The sequence below is a fragment of the Podarcis melisellensis genome (genome assembly GCF_964234715.1).
Source record: "Podarcis melisellensis genome assembly, chromosome: Z".
In the NCBI taxonomy this organism is placed as follows: domain Eukaryota; kingdom Metazoa; phylum Chordata; class Lepidosauria; order Squamata; family Lacertidae; genus Podarcis; species Podarcis melisellensis.
In genome coordinates this window covers 8,971,394-8,986,643 of record NC_138547.1, presented here as the reverse complement: position 1 = coordinate 8,986,643, position 15,250 = coordinate 8,971,394, and the positions used below count along the sequence as shown (strand labels likewise).

The 15,250-nt window shown below is 45.3% G+C and overlaps 2 protein-coding genes across 14 annotated transcripts in view; one reads left to right on the top strand and one right to left on the bottom strand.

Moving 5' to 3' along the window:
• Positions 1-15,250, bottom strand: part of SLC31A2 (solute carrier family 31 member 2) — a 766,698-nt gene that overhangs the window by 463,821 nt on the left and 287,627 nt on the right. The window lies entirely within an intron of this gene.
• CACNA1B (calcium voltage-gated channel subunit alpha1 B) overlaps positions 1-15,250 on the top strand; it is a 331,532-nt gene that overhangs the window by 309,173 nt on the left and 7,109 nt on the right. For 8 of the 13 annotated variants that reach the window (XM_081896241.1, XM_081896248.1, XM_081896247.1 and 5 more), the window contains 7 exons: positions 1,204-1,312; positions 2,367-2,471; positions 3,482-3,594; positions 4,110-4,231; positions 5,670-5,811; positions 7,346-7,495; positions 14,473-14,674. In XM_081896241.1, coding sequence (XP_081752367.1) covers positions 1,204-1,312; positions 2,367-2,471; positions 3,482-3,594; positions 4,110-4,231; positions 5,670-5,811; positions 7,346-7,495; positions 14,473-14,674 — 943 coding nt within the window. Of the gene's footprint in view, positions 1-1,203; positions 1,313-2,366; positions 2,472-3,481; positions 3,595-4,109; positions 4,232-5,669; positions 5,812-7,345; positions 7,496-11,245; positions 11,282-14,472; positions 14,675-15,250 lie in introns of all 13 variants that reach the window. The other 5 variants (XM_081896239.1, XM_081896242.1, XM_081896246.1 and 2 more) reach the window with 2 other exon arrangements.

The following is a 15,250-nucleotide window of genomic DNA, read 5'->3' as shown; positions in this document are numbered from 1 at the left end:
CCCACTGCTCCACCCCCTGGCTAGCCTCAAAGGCATCCTTCACCTGGGGAGCTTGTAGCCAGGGCTGCTGAAACAAACAGCTGTGCAAGCCTTTGGGAGGCAGAGATGTGAGAGGGCATTAGAGATGGGAGGGAAGGAAAGAGGCAGGCATTTGGGGGCTGGTTGAGGGCAGACTGAAGCTAGCAGGGCAGTTCACCACCCACCCCAATGCAATAGTCTCCTCTGTTTAATAGTTATTCCGTATCCCCAGAAAGCCCTGGGCAATGCACAATTCCCAGGATTCGAGTTGGGGGGTATTGACTATAAAAGCTTGCATAAAAGCACCCTGTGATGGCTGCTAACCATGATACCATCTCCAATAGTAGCTGTAGAAAATAGGTATGTCTTTTGATACCAGTTGATGGAAACCACAAGCAGGAAAGAGTCCTGTTCATGATCTTCCCAGAGGAATCTAGCTGGCCACTGTGAAAGCAGAAAGCTGGTCTAAGATGGGTCTTTGGCTTGATCCTGCAGGACTCTTCGTATGTTATTAGGCCAAAGATTATTATTTTTTAAATGCTGCCATACTGCCATTTTTTAAGTACTAAAACACAGAAAGAAGAGCTGGTCACTCTGTCCATGTAGGGAAATGCAGGGTGAGATGGTATTAAGGTATAGAAAGACAGGTTTAGGTTATAGCTGAGAGTTTCCAATACATAAGTGAAGCTCAGCATTCATTCATACATTCATTTTATTTGTATGCTGCTTTTGCCCACAAAAAAAGAAATCATGCTCCAAGCAGCTTACAATAAACAGGGATGCATTTCAAACAAACACTACAAAAACAACTTCATAATAACATAGCAAAACAAAAACATAATATGCAAAAGCATATTTCAATACTATAAATATAACAAAATTACTTAACCAGCATGCTGCATCCCATAGCAAAAATAACAAGGGAGCTTCAAAGTTTCACCTTAGTCCTAGAAACACCCCTCCCATGATGTTGGAATATTGGAAGGTATTGAGATTGTGGATATCTGGGGCTTGTTACCTACGTCAGCATATGAAAAGTTAGCATTGTGGAATGTCAGCTCTTGGTAATCAAGCTTACTCTGAGGAGGAACGAAACTGAGTACTAGAAAGTGGGGTGGGCGAGTATGAGGTTTGGGGAGGGGAAATAAGTTGATCAGCATTGATAGAAGCCTGTCTGTCTCTCAGCGCTTGGTAAGGATGAATATGCCAATCTCAAATGATGACTTGAGTGTCCACTTCACATCTACGCTGATGGCCTTGATCCGCACTGCCCTGGAAATCAAACTTGCATCAGGTGAGACAACAGCAGCTGGCTTAAAAGATCATAATTGTGTGAATAGGAATGAATGGGGAATGGGGATGGGGACTTTGGCCCATACATTTTCAAAATTGATGTATGGAAATGGGCAAATTTCAGATTTTAAAGCAAGATATCTGAGCAAATTTCCACTTTACTAGACCAGGACCCCCAGATGTTGTTGGACTATATTTCCCAGAATCCCTGACCATGCTGGCCTAGGGTCACTGGAACTCTGAGTCAAGAAAACATCTGGAGGATCACAGGTTCCATAGCCCTGCATTAGCTTCATCAAGCTCAGTGGTAGCACATCTGCTTTGTATGTAGAAGGTCCTTGGTTCAATACTCCATGTCTCCAGGGACAGACCTCCTATCTGAAACCTGTAGAACTGCTACCAATCAGTGCAGACTGAGCTAAATCAACCAGTGATCTGATTCAGTACTTTGGTGCATTCTGGAAGAGCTTCTCTCTTCAGAGATGTAAGAAGTAAGAGCGTTGACATTGCCACAGTCTTCTTCCCCTCCATGGAAGAGGAGCTATTCTCTACCGTGCTCTCTTTTTCCCTTTTCAAGCTTCCTGCAGAGTAAGAATAATACCCTTCCTCATAATAATACCCTCCCCAAAGGGTAGGAATAATGCCTTTCCTTGGGGCCATCCAAGAAAGCTGAGTGCTTGCAGATTCAGGGCAGGCAAAAGAAAGTACTTCACATAATAGTTAAGCTATAGGATTTGTTCTCCCACAATCTCATGATGGCCATCAACTTAGAAGGCTTTAAAAGAAGTTTATGCAAATTCATGGAGGATATGTTTTATCAATGGCTGCTAGTCATAGCGGCTGGCTATATTACCTCCAGTATCAGAGGCATATCTGAATGTTAGATATTGGGAATCATGTGGTCCTTCCTGTGGGCTTCCCATTGGGACATCTGGTTGATCACTTCGAGAAAAGACGTACTTTGCTTTATAAGCCTTTGCTCTGGTCCAGCATGGAGCCTGGTCTGTGAGTGAAACATTTTCTTCCTTTGTATCACCTGGCCCATGGCATGGCAGGGGTCCTGCAGCTTCAGTGTGACATCGAGCTGAGGAAGGAGATCTCGCTAGTTTGGCCCAATCTTTCACCAAAGACCTTGGATCTGCTAGTACCACCTCATAAACGTAAGTCCCATATTTCCCTTTGTACCACATTGATGGCATAAGCATTAACATTTACACTGAGAAGTGTTTTAGCAGGGATAGGCAAGCTATGGGGACGCTTCAGCAAAACAAGGGAAAAGGACATCTTCCCAAATTCCTCTTCTTGATGTGCTGTACAGTGCTTTAAGGGCTTAGGCCCAGGCCTGGCTGTCAGTACTTTATTGCTATATACTAGATGGGAAGATATGGAAAGTAGGAAATAGGTCACTGCGCGAGGGCCTCCACTCTGATCCAGGTGTCAATCTGTTACTTTGCAGTGCCGCTGAATTGACTCGGGGAGATCCAGTTGCTGAATGTGTTCGGGAGTCCTACACAATCATGTGCTTGAGGGGCAGGAGTGAGATGGGGACCTGCTTCTCCTTCTCCCAACCCCCCAGACTTTATTTATTATTACATCTCTATCCCACCTTTCCTCCAAGGAGTTCAAGATAGCATCCATGGTTCTCCTGTTCCCCACCTTATCCTTACAATAACCCTGTGAGGCAAGCTAGTCTAACACCCTAACCACTACACCATATTGTCTCTCCTACACCCCTCTTAATTTTGCAATGCAGTTTCCCAGCCAATGGGTACAAAAATTCATATGTTGGGGGAAGGCATGCTTGAAAAGTACTACATTAGTATGCATTATACTGGGGGAAATTGCTTGCAAAAATCTGTATATTTGGATAAATTTTACACTGAAATGCAGATTGCTACAGAAATGTGGAGAACTAAATTTAAGATTGGAAGTGGGAGGAATAATTTTTTGGTGGCCTCATTTTGATTTTAAACAATAGGTACCAGGCCATCTGAGTTTGGTCTAAGAAATAATTAGGATAGCTCCCCACCCAACTTATGAGAATCTATGATTTCCATTCATACTGACTCCCCCTCCCACTGCCTTCACCTTTTGCTATTCATCAATTCTGTTCACCCCATCTTTCCCCCCCCCTCTTATTTTGTTTTTCATTTTTTGTTTCTTTGTCCAGCTGAGGCCATGACAGTGGGGAAAGTCTATGCAGCCTTGATGATATTTGACTTCTACAAACAGAACAAGAACACTCGAGATCCTGCCCATCCAGCACCTGGAGGTCTTTGCCAGGTAAATAGTCTTTTGCACCCTTCACTGCCACTATGGAGATCAACAATGAGCCAAACTTCACTGACCTGTAGGGGCAGTACAATCAGCTAATAGAATCTTGTTTAGTTTTACCATGGCCTGTTGGTTATTGGCTTGTAGTAACATATAACAAATCACATCTAACCTAGAGGTTACCAGAGCATAGACACCAGAAAATTGCAGTAGTTGTTCCTGCTTTTGCCTCTGGCCTTATCCTCCACTGGCGCTCAGGGTGAAAAATGTATCCCACCCTTACACTAAGCTACAGCTCCCTACTAAGGAACAGATAAGATTTGTACAGCTTTATTGCTGAGGGATTTGCCAGGCAGGGATAAGGAGGAACCCCTGTCCAGAACAACTGCCAACCTCTACCTCTGTGGCAGCACTGTATGAATTGTTACCAGAGCAGATAATCCTTCCTTCCTTCCTTCCTTCCTTCCTTCCTTCCTTCCTTCCTTCCTTCCTTCCTTCCTTCCTTCCTTCCTTCCGCCTTGCAGACTGGAACCGTGTCCCTTTTCCACCCGTTGAAAGCAGCGCTTGAACAAAGCCAGCCTTCAGTATTCCCCAATGCTTTCCTGCGCCAAAAGAGCTCCGCTTCTCTCAACAATGGAGGTGCCTTGTGAGTACCCAGAAAGTTCTCATTATTTTTGGCTAAATTCTCACTGAAGTGGCCAAGCTGGAACTGTGCCTATTCAGAGTGCAGGTGGGGTGAAGGAGCTCACCTGATGGAATTTGTCTCTGCACACCAAAATTCCTTGCATTTAGAGAACTAGCATCACAATTTTTTTAGCCCAATGGTGGGTAAGCTGTGGTCAATGATCAAGAATGATGGGAATTAAGAGTCCTACATACTGAGGGCTACAGCTTTCCCCATTTCTTTTTCTGTCTAACTTGCTCCCTGATATGCTGGTTTTCTAAGTGAGGAGACTGATTTCATTTTTTAAGATAGAGCAGTTCCATCATGTCTGTCCCCACCTGCAGTCTGAAGTTGCATGGCTTGAGCACAGGTTTGCCACCTGAGTGATAACTAGGTCCTTCTTAACCTGCAGCTCCTAACTACCTGACTTTGTGGTTTGTTTGTTGCCTGCAAGGAAGGGTTTCCCCAGCCTGCTTTATCTACAGTGTTGCATTATGTAGATATATGTGTTTTATTATGTATAACATGAAACAATATAAACAGCAAATAATGGGTATCAGTCACCAGGTATGAAGCAAAATACAGCATGAGTATAAAGCAGAAAATAATAGTATCAAATCCCAGAACTGTAGAGTTGGAAGAAACCCTCAGAGTCATCTGCTCCAATCCCCTGCAATACTGGAATCACAGCTAAAGAATCCCTCACAAAAATAAATATAAACCAGTCATAATCAAAGTATATTTTGGTATGTCTGTCTGTACATCACTCTACTGCATTGTGTAAGCTTATCAGTCAAAGCCATACCCTATCATACCAGCACCATTTATCAAGGACAAGAGTTGCTGGAACTCACCATGAACATGTCCCTCATTCTCTTAGAATGACAATGGCGCCCACCTGAGAGGTGCCAGAACTAAGTTCCAGGGAGTTCTGGCCAAGAAAAGCCCTCTGCATCTTTCCAATGTTACCCTAGCTCCATGCATGCTGCCAGAAGGAGGTGGTTTATATGCTTCTTACAAGACAGATCATTGTTGCAACCTTATGAGTTAGGAGAGCAAAGCTAATCCTGGGTCCATTTCTGTGCTTTTGGACAAGTCCCACCAGAGATGGGGCAATGTACCAAGATTTTGGTATACAGTACAGTGATACCTCGGGTTACAGATGCTTCAGGTTACAGACTCCTCTAACCCAGAAATGGTACCTCAGGTTAAGAACTTTGCTTCAGAATGAGAACAGAAATCGTGCAGTGGCAGCAGGAGGCCCCATTAGCTAAAGTGGTGCTTCAGGTTAAGAACAGTTACAGGTTAAGAACGGACCTCTGGAACGAATTAAGTACTTATCCTGAGGTACCACTGTATTGCATTCTTTGCAAGTTCTCTCTCTCTCTCTCCCTCCCTTTCTTCCTCCCTTTCATGACAGACCAACGCCAGAGGGAGGAGGAATCAAGGAGTCTGTTTCATGGGGTACTCAACGGACTCAGGATGTGTTTTACGAAACGAGGACACCAGCATTTGAGCGTGGCCATTCAGAAGAAATTCCCACTGAGCAGACAAGCAAACAGGTGAAGGTTAAATGTACTGTTTTGGTACAGGAGGAGGCTTCACTGGGCTAATCCCAAAAGCTCTGCTACACCAATGAAATGTACTTTCCAGTCTGCTGGCAGCTGGCAGAACAGAACAGCAGGCCTGGTCCAAGAAATGTTGCTCCCTAAGACAAAGGACAAGACCTCTCCCCCTTCCCATATTCTGTGTACTGAAGCTAGTGCTTGAAAAGGCAATTTTAAAAATGCAAACAATTTCTGACCAAAGGGAAGATATTCCAACACATGCCCACAGCATGTGCCTTGATGCTTTATCCTGATGCTTTATCACCAGCCCCTAGCCAAACTGGCCAGTTCCTCCTTATAAAGAAGCTGTGGAATCCAGTGTGCCTGAAACTTCCATTTTTTTGTTGAATCAATCTCAGTTTGAAATCTAAAGAAACATTGCATATGGATGCTAAAACAACTTTCCATTGATTACACTGCATGGAACACCCCATTGCAATTTAATTTATTATGCAATATTGCTTTATACAAGTGAAAGGTGCCCCAAAGTGATTTACAGGAAAATTGAACTGCCAAATTACATAATACAATATCATTGCGTAAGAAGATTAAAAATTGACTGGCAGAGGGGCTGGAGCACTCCCATGCCACTGTAATGGAGTTGGTATCATTATCCTTGGGACTACATTACTGAATCAGTGGCATAGCCTAACCTGGGAGCAGAGAGAGGACAGTTGGTGGTAACACTGCCACCCACTTCCTAGGCTGTGGCAGCTTTCTTGCACCTGGCCATAGCTGCTCCACTTCCAGGGCAAACCTGACCCGGGGGTGGACCCAGGGACGGAGAGAGAAGAGTCAGCAGCAATGCTGCAGCCCTCTCTTCTGGTTTGCAGTGCACAAGGAAGCAGCTCCACTCTCAGGTCAGGTCTGAATGTACCCCACATGCATGACCTGGGTGGCTTTAGCATATGTTCCACCACTGTGTTAAATTGTCATGTATATAAATTGAATTGATTTGGGTATAAAAAAGAAGTCACGTGGGTGGTGCTGTGGTCTAAACCACAGAGCCTGGGGCTTGCCGATTGGAAGGTCAGCAGTTCAAATCCCTTCAACAGGGTGAGCTCCTGTTGTTTGGTCCCAGCTTCTGCCCACCTAGTTCGAAAGCACATCAAGTGCAAGTAGATAAATAGGTAACGCTCTGGTGGGAAGGTAAACAGTGTTTCTGTGCACTGCTTGGTTTGCCGGAAGTGGCTTAGTTATGCTGGCACATGACCCGGAGGCTGTATGCCGGCTCCCTCGGCCAATAAAGCGAGATGAGCGCCGCAACCCCAGAGTCATCCATGACTGGACCTAACGGTCAGTGGGTACCTTTACCTTTACCTTTAAAGAGCCAAACACCACTGAGCTCAGCTAAGCATGCAGAGGGGCCCTTTATATCTTACCTCTCCCTCTGAGGATCCAGCAAGTCATTTACCATGATTACTGAGAACTTCTTTTTTTTGCCAGCTCCCTGCTTACTTCTGTACTTCTGCCCCTATTTCTCTCTCAGGTAGTAGAAATGCGAGAGATCAGTCCAACAATGGCCAATGGTGAGCACCAGCCTGGCCTGGAGAGCCAGGGGCGAGCTGCCTCCATGCCCCGCCTGGCAGCAGAAACTCAGGTGAGCGCAGGAGGCTTAACTGGCAATGGAAGACTTACAGTAAGTCAGCGATTTAACACCTTCTTTCTGTCTGTTTGTCTTGTCACCTGGAAGACCTTTGGGAGGTTTAACAATGTGAGTGCTGCAGTGGGCAATTTGATTATGCATTTACCAATCACATAAATAATTGAGGTGTGATCTGGAGCAAGCATTCCCCATTACAGACAGCTTCTCTGAGATCCATCCGCAGTCAACAGAAAAGCAACAGGCTCCAGATCCTACTTGCTAGGCAACTTTGTTTGCTGGTTTTGTGTATGTAAGTATGCATCTAATCATAGGGATCCATAACGTTTCATATATCTTTCACCAAAAAGCCTGGCATTCTACAGACTCGGCTTTCTTCAGTAGAAACAGAATTGTACCACATTTTCCCTGAGCCTGCATGCCTACAGAGCACTCCTCTTTTGCTAAGTTTCTCTTTTTCCAGAGTTAAGATACAGCTACACTTACAAACCTAAACCAGTTTCCAAACCTGTTTAGCCACCCCACCAATGAGTTCCAGGAAGGGGCTGGGACATTCTTCCAACATGAATTCTCAGTAACCTCCTGGAACTACAAGTTCTCATGGTTTTTGTAGAAGAAGATTCAGTGGCTGAAGGCAGCCTCCAACTGTTTTTTAATTTGCAATGCAGACATGCTCCCAGATATGCTTCCAAACCCAATAGAAAATTATATATGTGGAATTCACATGAATCCTGTGGCATAATTAGGTTCAATAAGTAAGGTAGAGTTTTCTAGCTAGCTAGAAGTGGTGGGTACATAGTCCACTGCATGTTGGATCCCCTTACAGTAATTCAGGGCTCATCCACACCTTCATCTGTGCCACATTATCTAAGTCCGTGACTAAGCAGGACTTTTTTTGTCCCGCCACTTTCTCCAGGAAAATACTCAGTTTACTGCTGAATCATAACAAACATCAATTCATGTAAACACAGTTGCCTTATTTTCCACTTCAGCAATGGGACAAAAAACAAAACCCTCCTGCTCAAACCCGGACCTAGAAATCACAGGCCTGTGCCTAGAAAGCATGGCTCAGACTGAAGTATGGATGAGCTCTCAGTATTGGTTCAAAGGTAATGTGAGGCATGACACAAGTACCCTAGACAGCTCTGAACAGCGCTTGGGCTGAATAATGCATAAAAGCACAGCTCAGAAGTTGCTTCATCAGCAGTTATTGCCAGACTGAGCCATATATAAGATCTGTAACTCAGTACCACCTGACCTCACAGGACGAGAGGATCATGGGGTGCTGTGGCAAACTCACAGTTAGAATAAGGAATAATTCACCAACTGATTCTATTGATGGTGGTCATTGATTTAATTCTAGGCGTGAAACTCTCCTGATTTCAGTTGCATTTCCCAAACTGAATTACTTACTAAGGATCTTCTGCCTTAATAAGAGAACCAGAAACATTTCATCTGCAGGAGATATATTTTTAAATCCTCCTCTTGTGCTTAGATAATGCAGCCTCAATCATCACCTGCGTGACTGAGCATTGTCTAGTCTTTCATTTCACACACCATTCCATCATTGACACATGGCTGGTGATCATTCTCCAACTGCTCTTGGACCACTTCAATTCCCAACCCAGACAACAGGATGTCACTGACCTGGGTTCCTTCAGCTAGAATTAGAGATGTCATTGAAACTTGCATTTCTTCACTTAAAAATGAGGAAAGCTCATCATTCTGACCTCATATGCATGTATTCCTCAAAGGAACAACACAACATCATGCTGTCTCTCAAACCTCTCATTCCCTTTCTTCAACACAGTCCACCACACCCCTGAGATCCACTTGCTTACCTCCTTGCTTTTCAGTGTGACAAGCAGGAGGTTTTGCCATCTTTCGCCCTCCATCACTGGTTGGCTGCATCACAGCCTACCATGAGCAATTGGGCTTGGGAAATATAGTTTCCCAAGGACCACAAACACCCACAGCAAGGGTGGACTCTCTCATTTGCTGCCACTGGAGCAACAGAAAGGTTGGAAGTGGGTGGGAAGGGTGGCTAGAGCATCATAGGTGAGTTGAAATCTATAACAGAACAGAGCTGACATTTCTCAGAATACGTTTTTTCCTGAGACACTTTCTGAGATTTTTTTCTCACACACACTTTGAAAAAGGCCAAATATTCTCCAACTCTTTTCTTGTGGCAGCTGCCATACCCACCCACCCCTGCCTCATCCCTTAGGGGGAAAATAAATTCTGCTCCGGCAATTGCTAATGGTGAACTCTGTCCCCAAGATTTCTTTCTGCACCTAGAGGAATTTAGCTGAATCCTCACTCCCTGGGTTGTGTGTCCATGCATAGGGTAGAAATTTTAAGAGGTCTCCATCTCATGCTCAAAGCCATGATTTCCTTATTCTTGTTCTCCCTTCCTACATCATGGTAGATGAGGAACTTATAGTCTGCCCCATGTTGGTGGACTCCAGCTCTCATCAACCCCAGCAAGAAGGACCAGTTGTAGCCCTGTAAGGTTTGGAGGGCTGTATGTATAATGGGAGAGAGTGAGCAGCTGCTGGTACTCCACCTCCTTCTCAACACCACCCCCAGATTGAGCCAAATAGGAAACCAGTGATGGGAAGGAGCAGGGAGAGCTTCTGCAACTGAGCATTTTCCAGGGACTTTACTAAGCAGTGCCTCCCAGTGCATTGCGGTGCACCTTAGCAAGTGATCAACAGTGCTGTCCCCTGGCCCTAAGGCCTGAGTTTCAGAAACTTTTCCATCTGTTAATATTCTGCATGAGTTGGGTGTAAGGCCTCCCTCTGGAGCAGGGATGGGAATCTCTGGCTCTCCAGACATTGCTGGACTCTGACCCCCATCAGCCCCAGCCAACATGCTTCACAAGGTAGGGTGATGGGAAATATAGCACTCCAACATCTAGAAGGGCCACCCTGTTGGATGTCCCATGCTTGTTGAGTTGGAGTGTGTAAATTGTAGTTCCAGCAACACTTAGAAGGGCCATGGGTATCCACAACCCTGCTGCAGAGAAGTCTGAGGAGATCTAACCTCACTTTCTTCCATTGGAAGTTCCATTTAGATAGATAGATAGATAGATAGATAGATAGATAGATAGATAGATAGATAGATTCTTTATTGTCATTACACAAGTGCAACATTGCACAAGTGCAACGAAATTGGATGCCATCCCTTAAAAACAACAAAAGCAAAACAACAACAACAACCAAACAAACCACAATCCAACCACACCCACACCCACACCCATCAAACTCCCAGGTCACCCTATCGAGTTACAGCATTCAAAAAGGCCACAGCTCTTGGATAGAAACTATTTTTCAGTCTATTTGTCCTTGACTTGATGTTTCTATATCTCCTGCCAGAAGGCAGTAGTGCAAACAGACTGTATCCCGGGTGAGATGAATCCCGCAGGATGTTGTTTGCTTTCCTAAGTCATCAGCAAACTTGATGATTTTGTTGCTGGAATAGATGGCTGTACAGTCATACGTATAGGGAGTATATGTATCAATCACGTACCAATCACCAGTCTTGACTCCTCACCAAGTTCCATGGATAACGTTTGACTAACACCCATTTCTGTCTCTTGTCTCTTATTCATCCCCCCCTTCCCTTTACCTGTTTGTCTCCCCTCTCTGGTTGCCCCTTCGTCCCCACCCTTTCTCCCACACCTCTCCATCATCTCGTCTGCCGCGCACACCTGCTGTGATGTCTGACAATTGCTGTGCTGGTGGGGGCTGCTTCCAATATATTTTCTGTCCGAATTTCTTGCAGAGAGGCAAAGTGCGGTCACCGGGGCGTTACCTGGCAGTATGTAGCTTGCTTGAACTTAAAAGTCGTATCCTCTCTAAAGTCTGTTCAATGAAGGGTGGGGAAGGTTTTTTCCTTTGGGGCAGCCTCCCAGGGGCCACATGCAAGTGGTGTGTGGGACCAGAGGCAAAATTTGGGGCAAGCGATAAATGGGAATTCTTCCTTTATACAATAGGTGAGTTTTTACAAACAGCTCTTTCCATCCTCTGTCCCCAGGCAAGCAAACAGTGTTGTTGGAGTTAAAAGACACATTCCAGCCAGGCAAACACACTCAAGGAGAGTATGAAGCAGGAGGAGTGAGGGGTGTGGCCTGGGGGGGCATCACAGGGGCCAGATAGAAAGGCTTAGAAGGCTGCATTTGCACCTCAGGCTGTCAACCCTTTTAGCTCCCCTTTCCCCGCCTGGGGTGGCAATCTTCCATTATAATGAAGCGTGTTCTGTGTTCAGATGCAGAGCCAGCTCCAGATTTAAATGGGCCCTGATTGTTCTGGTAGTGCTCCAAGCCCACTAGCAGCCCTAAATAGCCCTAGCTGCTATTTAAATTTCCCACAATTCCCCAGAGCGATGGTAGGTAAAGGCCTTGCAGGAAAGTTGAATGGTGACCATGTACAGCCATCCTAAGGACGTGTGGAATGCTGCTGTTCAGGATTCTAGCAACTCCATTCCATTTCCTGCTTTTCTGGGTCCCGTCCCCCCATGCCAGCCAGCGTGGTCACTGTGCATGCTCAGCCTCATTGGGCTGCTATTTGGCCCTCTTCCTCTCACGATAGAACTTTCCAACGCCCCTCTCTATATCTATCTTTGTACTTCTGCTGACTCTCAAGGTTTATTTATTTATTTCAAATATATTTCTGTGCCACTTAACCGTCTTGAAGGGGCTGAGATTTTCTCTAAGCTAGTTGGCTACCTCATTCTTGTCCATGGGTGGTGCCATTTTGGCTTCAAGAAAAGCAACACATGTTGACCTTTGGGAACAGGGGGAGAGGGATAAACAAAATCTCTAAGTGGTTTAAATGATGTCCCAGCCGCACTGAAGTGACGGATGGATAAGTGACTGGGGTGAACATCCTTTTTGGGAGTTGTGTGTTTATAACTTTTAATTCAGAATTTCACAAACTGGGAAAATGTCTGACATGTACCACAGGCTGCCTAGTTGGAAGTAAGTCACTCTTGGGGCTTCAGTTACTCCTGGGCTACAACCCCGGCACAACTTCAAAATCTAAGATCATTCCTGGAATATATCAGATAAATCAGGCTTCCTCAACCTCAGCCCTCCAGATGTTTGTGGCCTTACAACTCCCATGATCCCTAGCTAGCAGGACCAGTGGTCAGGGATGATGGGAATTGTAGTCTCAAAACATCTGAAGGGCTGAGGTTGAGGAAGCCTGACATAAATAAACGCCCTTCCAGACATAGGTGCCATTTGCACTGTACCTTTAGAGCAGTATCATACCAGTTTGAACAGTCATAGCTTCCCTCAAAGGATCCTGGGAACTCTAATGTGTTAAGGTTGCTAAGAGTTGTTAGGAGAAACCCATATTCCTCTCACAGAGCTACAATTCCCAGAGTTCCCTGGGAAGAGGGTTTGATTGCTTAACAACTCTGAGAATTTCAGAAAACAGGGGTCTTCTAACAATTCAAAGCACCCTTAACACTCCATAGTGCCCAGTATTCTTTGTGGGAAGCCACAACTGTTTAAAGTGGCATGGTACATCTTTAAGTATATGGTCAGATGGGACCTGACTACAGTGCTATGGCTGCTATTCATTCCAATGTGGGAGCTTTGGAGCAGACCTTCCACATGACAGGTCACAGATCTCTGTTTTTTGGAAGCTGATGGTGCTTTTTCCTGCCCTCACAATGACAGGATGTGTATGGCTTCAGAAAAGGTCTGTGGCTGTAGTCACACCCCTTCTATGCCCCCTTTCTTCCAACCTGCAAGCATCAGAGTTACGAGGAGGCAGGCGTATTTTGAATCTAACTCCTGGCATTCCAGATTTCTTTTTGAGATTAGACAAGCAGAAATTTATTAAGTTCCCTGTTTTCGTTCTGAGCTAGGAATACCCTCCTGTCAAAAAGAAAAGTGGGTTGTTGTTTTTTAAAAAATTACAGAAGCATTCCAGTTCTTTCACAAAATATTGCATTCATTCATTCATTATTTTTATGATAGAAGAAAAAGTGGTTTGATCACTGCAATATTCTGGAATAGCAAAGGAATTACCATGATGGCATGTGGAAGAGTGCGGGGAAAAACAGAAAGGAAAAAACAACAACAGAGTTCTAGTTTCATAAAGAGTACACCTGGAAAGGCCATAGGAGCAGATTGAGTTGCCCCTGAGAAGTAGAGTGCATTTTCTGTCCCCCTAAATAACTGCAGAGAAAACCCCCATATGTCAGGAATAAGGGAGCATGGCCTTCTCAGCATCCCTTCCCCCCCACCCCTTTGTCATTAAGAACTGGATGTGATGGGTTTCCTTTGCAAGTAAAAATACATTAGATTGCAACTTGGTGCTCTTGTCTTGGCTTGCGCAGATCCTCCTTACACACAAGTGTAAGGCTTTGAAGTGCTGACTTTGAAAAAGGATGGTGAACACCTGTAGCCTTCCATATGTTGGGCTCCAACTCCAATCAGACCAAATTATTTGTAATTCATGTAGTCCAGCAACGTATGGTGGGGGGCACTGGTCTCCTCCTCACTGTGATACAGAAAAAAAAAAATCTCTCCATCCTTGCCTAGAAAGAGCAAGTAGATTAGAAGGAAAGCCTCTCTCGATCAGGTCAGTGGTCATTTAGTCCAGCATTCTGTTCTTTCAGCAGCCAACCAGATGCCCATTATGGGAAGCCCACAAGTGGGGCCTAAGTGCAACAGAGCTTTCTTCCCACATGTGATTTTCAGCAACTGATATTCAGAGGCATACTGACTCCAACAGTGGAGGTCGAGCATAGCCTTCTTGTCCTCCATGAATCTGCCCAGTACTTTTGCAAAGACATTTAAGCTGGTGGCAGTTGCCGTATCTTGTGAAAAGTAAATTTGATAGGTTGACGATGCCCACCCCCCTGTTGTTACCTTTAAGGGATGGAAAGAGGGTGCTGCACTAGGGAGGAGAGAGGCTACACACTGAACCAACAACTACCTTGCGCTCTCTTCTTTCCCCTTCCTCACCCCAACCTCACCCTGCCTTTGTCCACAGCCCATCCCAGATACAAGCCCCATGAAGCGTTCCATCTCCACACTGAACCCACAGCGTCCCCATGCCACACACCTCTACGAGCATTCCCGGCCAGTGGAGCACACCCACCACCACCACCATCACCGCTGCCACAGGCGGAAAGAGAGGAAACAGAAGTCTGTTGACAAACCACCCAGCCACCTGGCTGATGGTGATGCTGCAGGTGAGGGTACCTTGAAAAACGGGTTGGGTGGTGTGCTTACATTTCACTACAAACAAGACAGACTGAATGCATAGCCTTCATTACCTATCTTTAGGCACCAGGGAAGAATGTTTCTCTTCAACCAGGTGTTTGTGTGATTAACATTCTATGGCTTTTTAAATGTGTTTGTGGGAGGATGGTTAATGGTTTGTTTGTTTTTTATTATGTATCTTGTATTCTCATTTCATATTTTTCTGTTGTGAGGTCTTCAGAGGAAGGCACTATAAAAATAACAACAACAACAACAACAATGGCTACAAGTACAACAACAGCAACCATATTTTATAAAGGAGGGATATTAAAAGAAAATGGACTGGGAGGGTGGAGGAAATAAGACAACTCAGGTACAGGTTTATAGGTTGCAATAGTGGAGCTTCATGCTCCGGCACCGGTAAGGGGGTGGAGAGCAGGTGGGTGCACGTCCTGGGGGCATAGCGTGGGGGCATGGCAACCAGCGCAGGCAGGGGAGCAGCCGCGATGGCACCCACCGGGATTGCACTGCCAGGGGCGGTGCACTTGCCCCCGCATTCCTCTTCC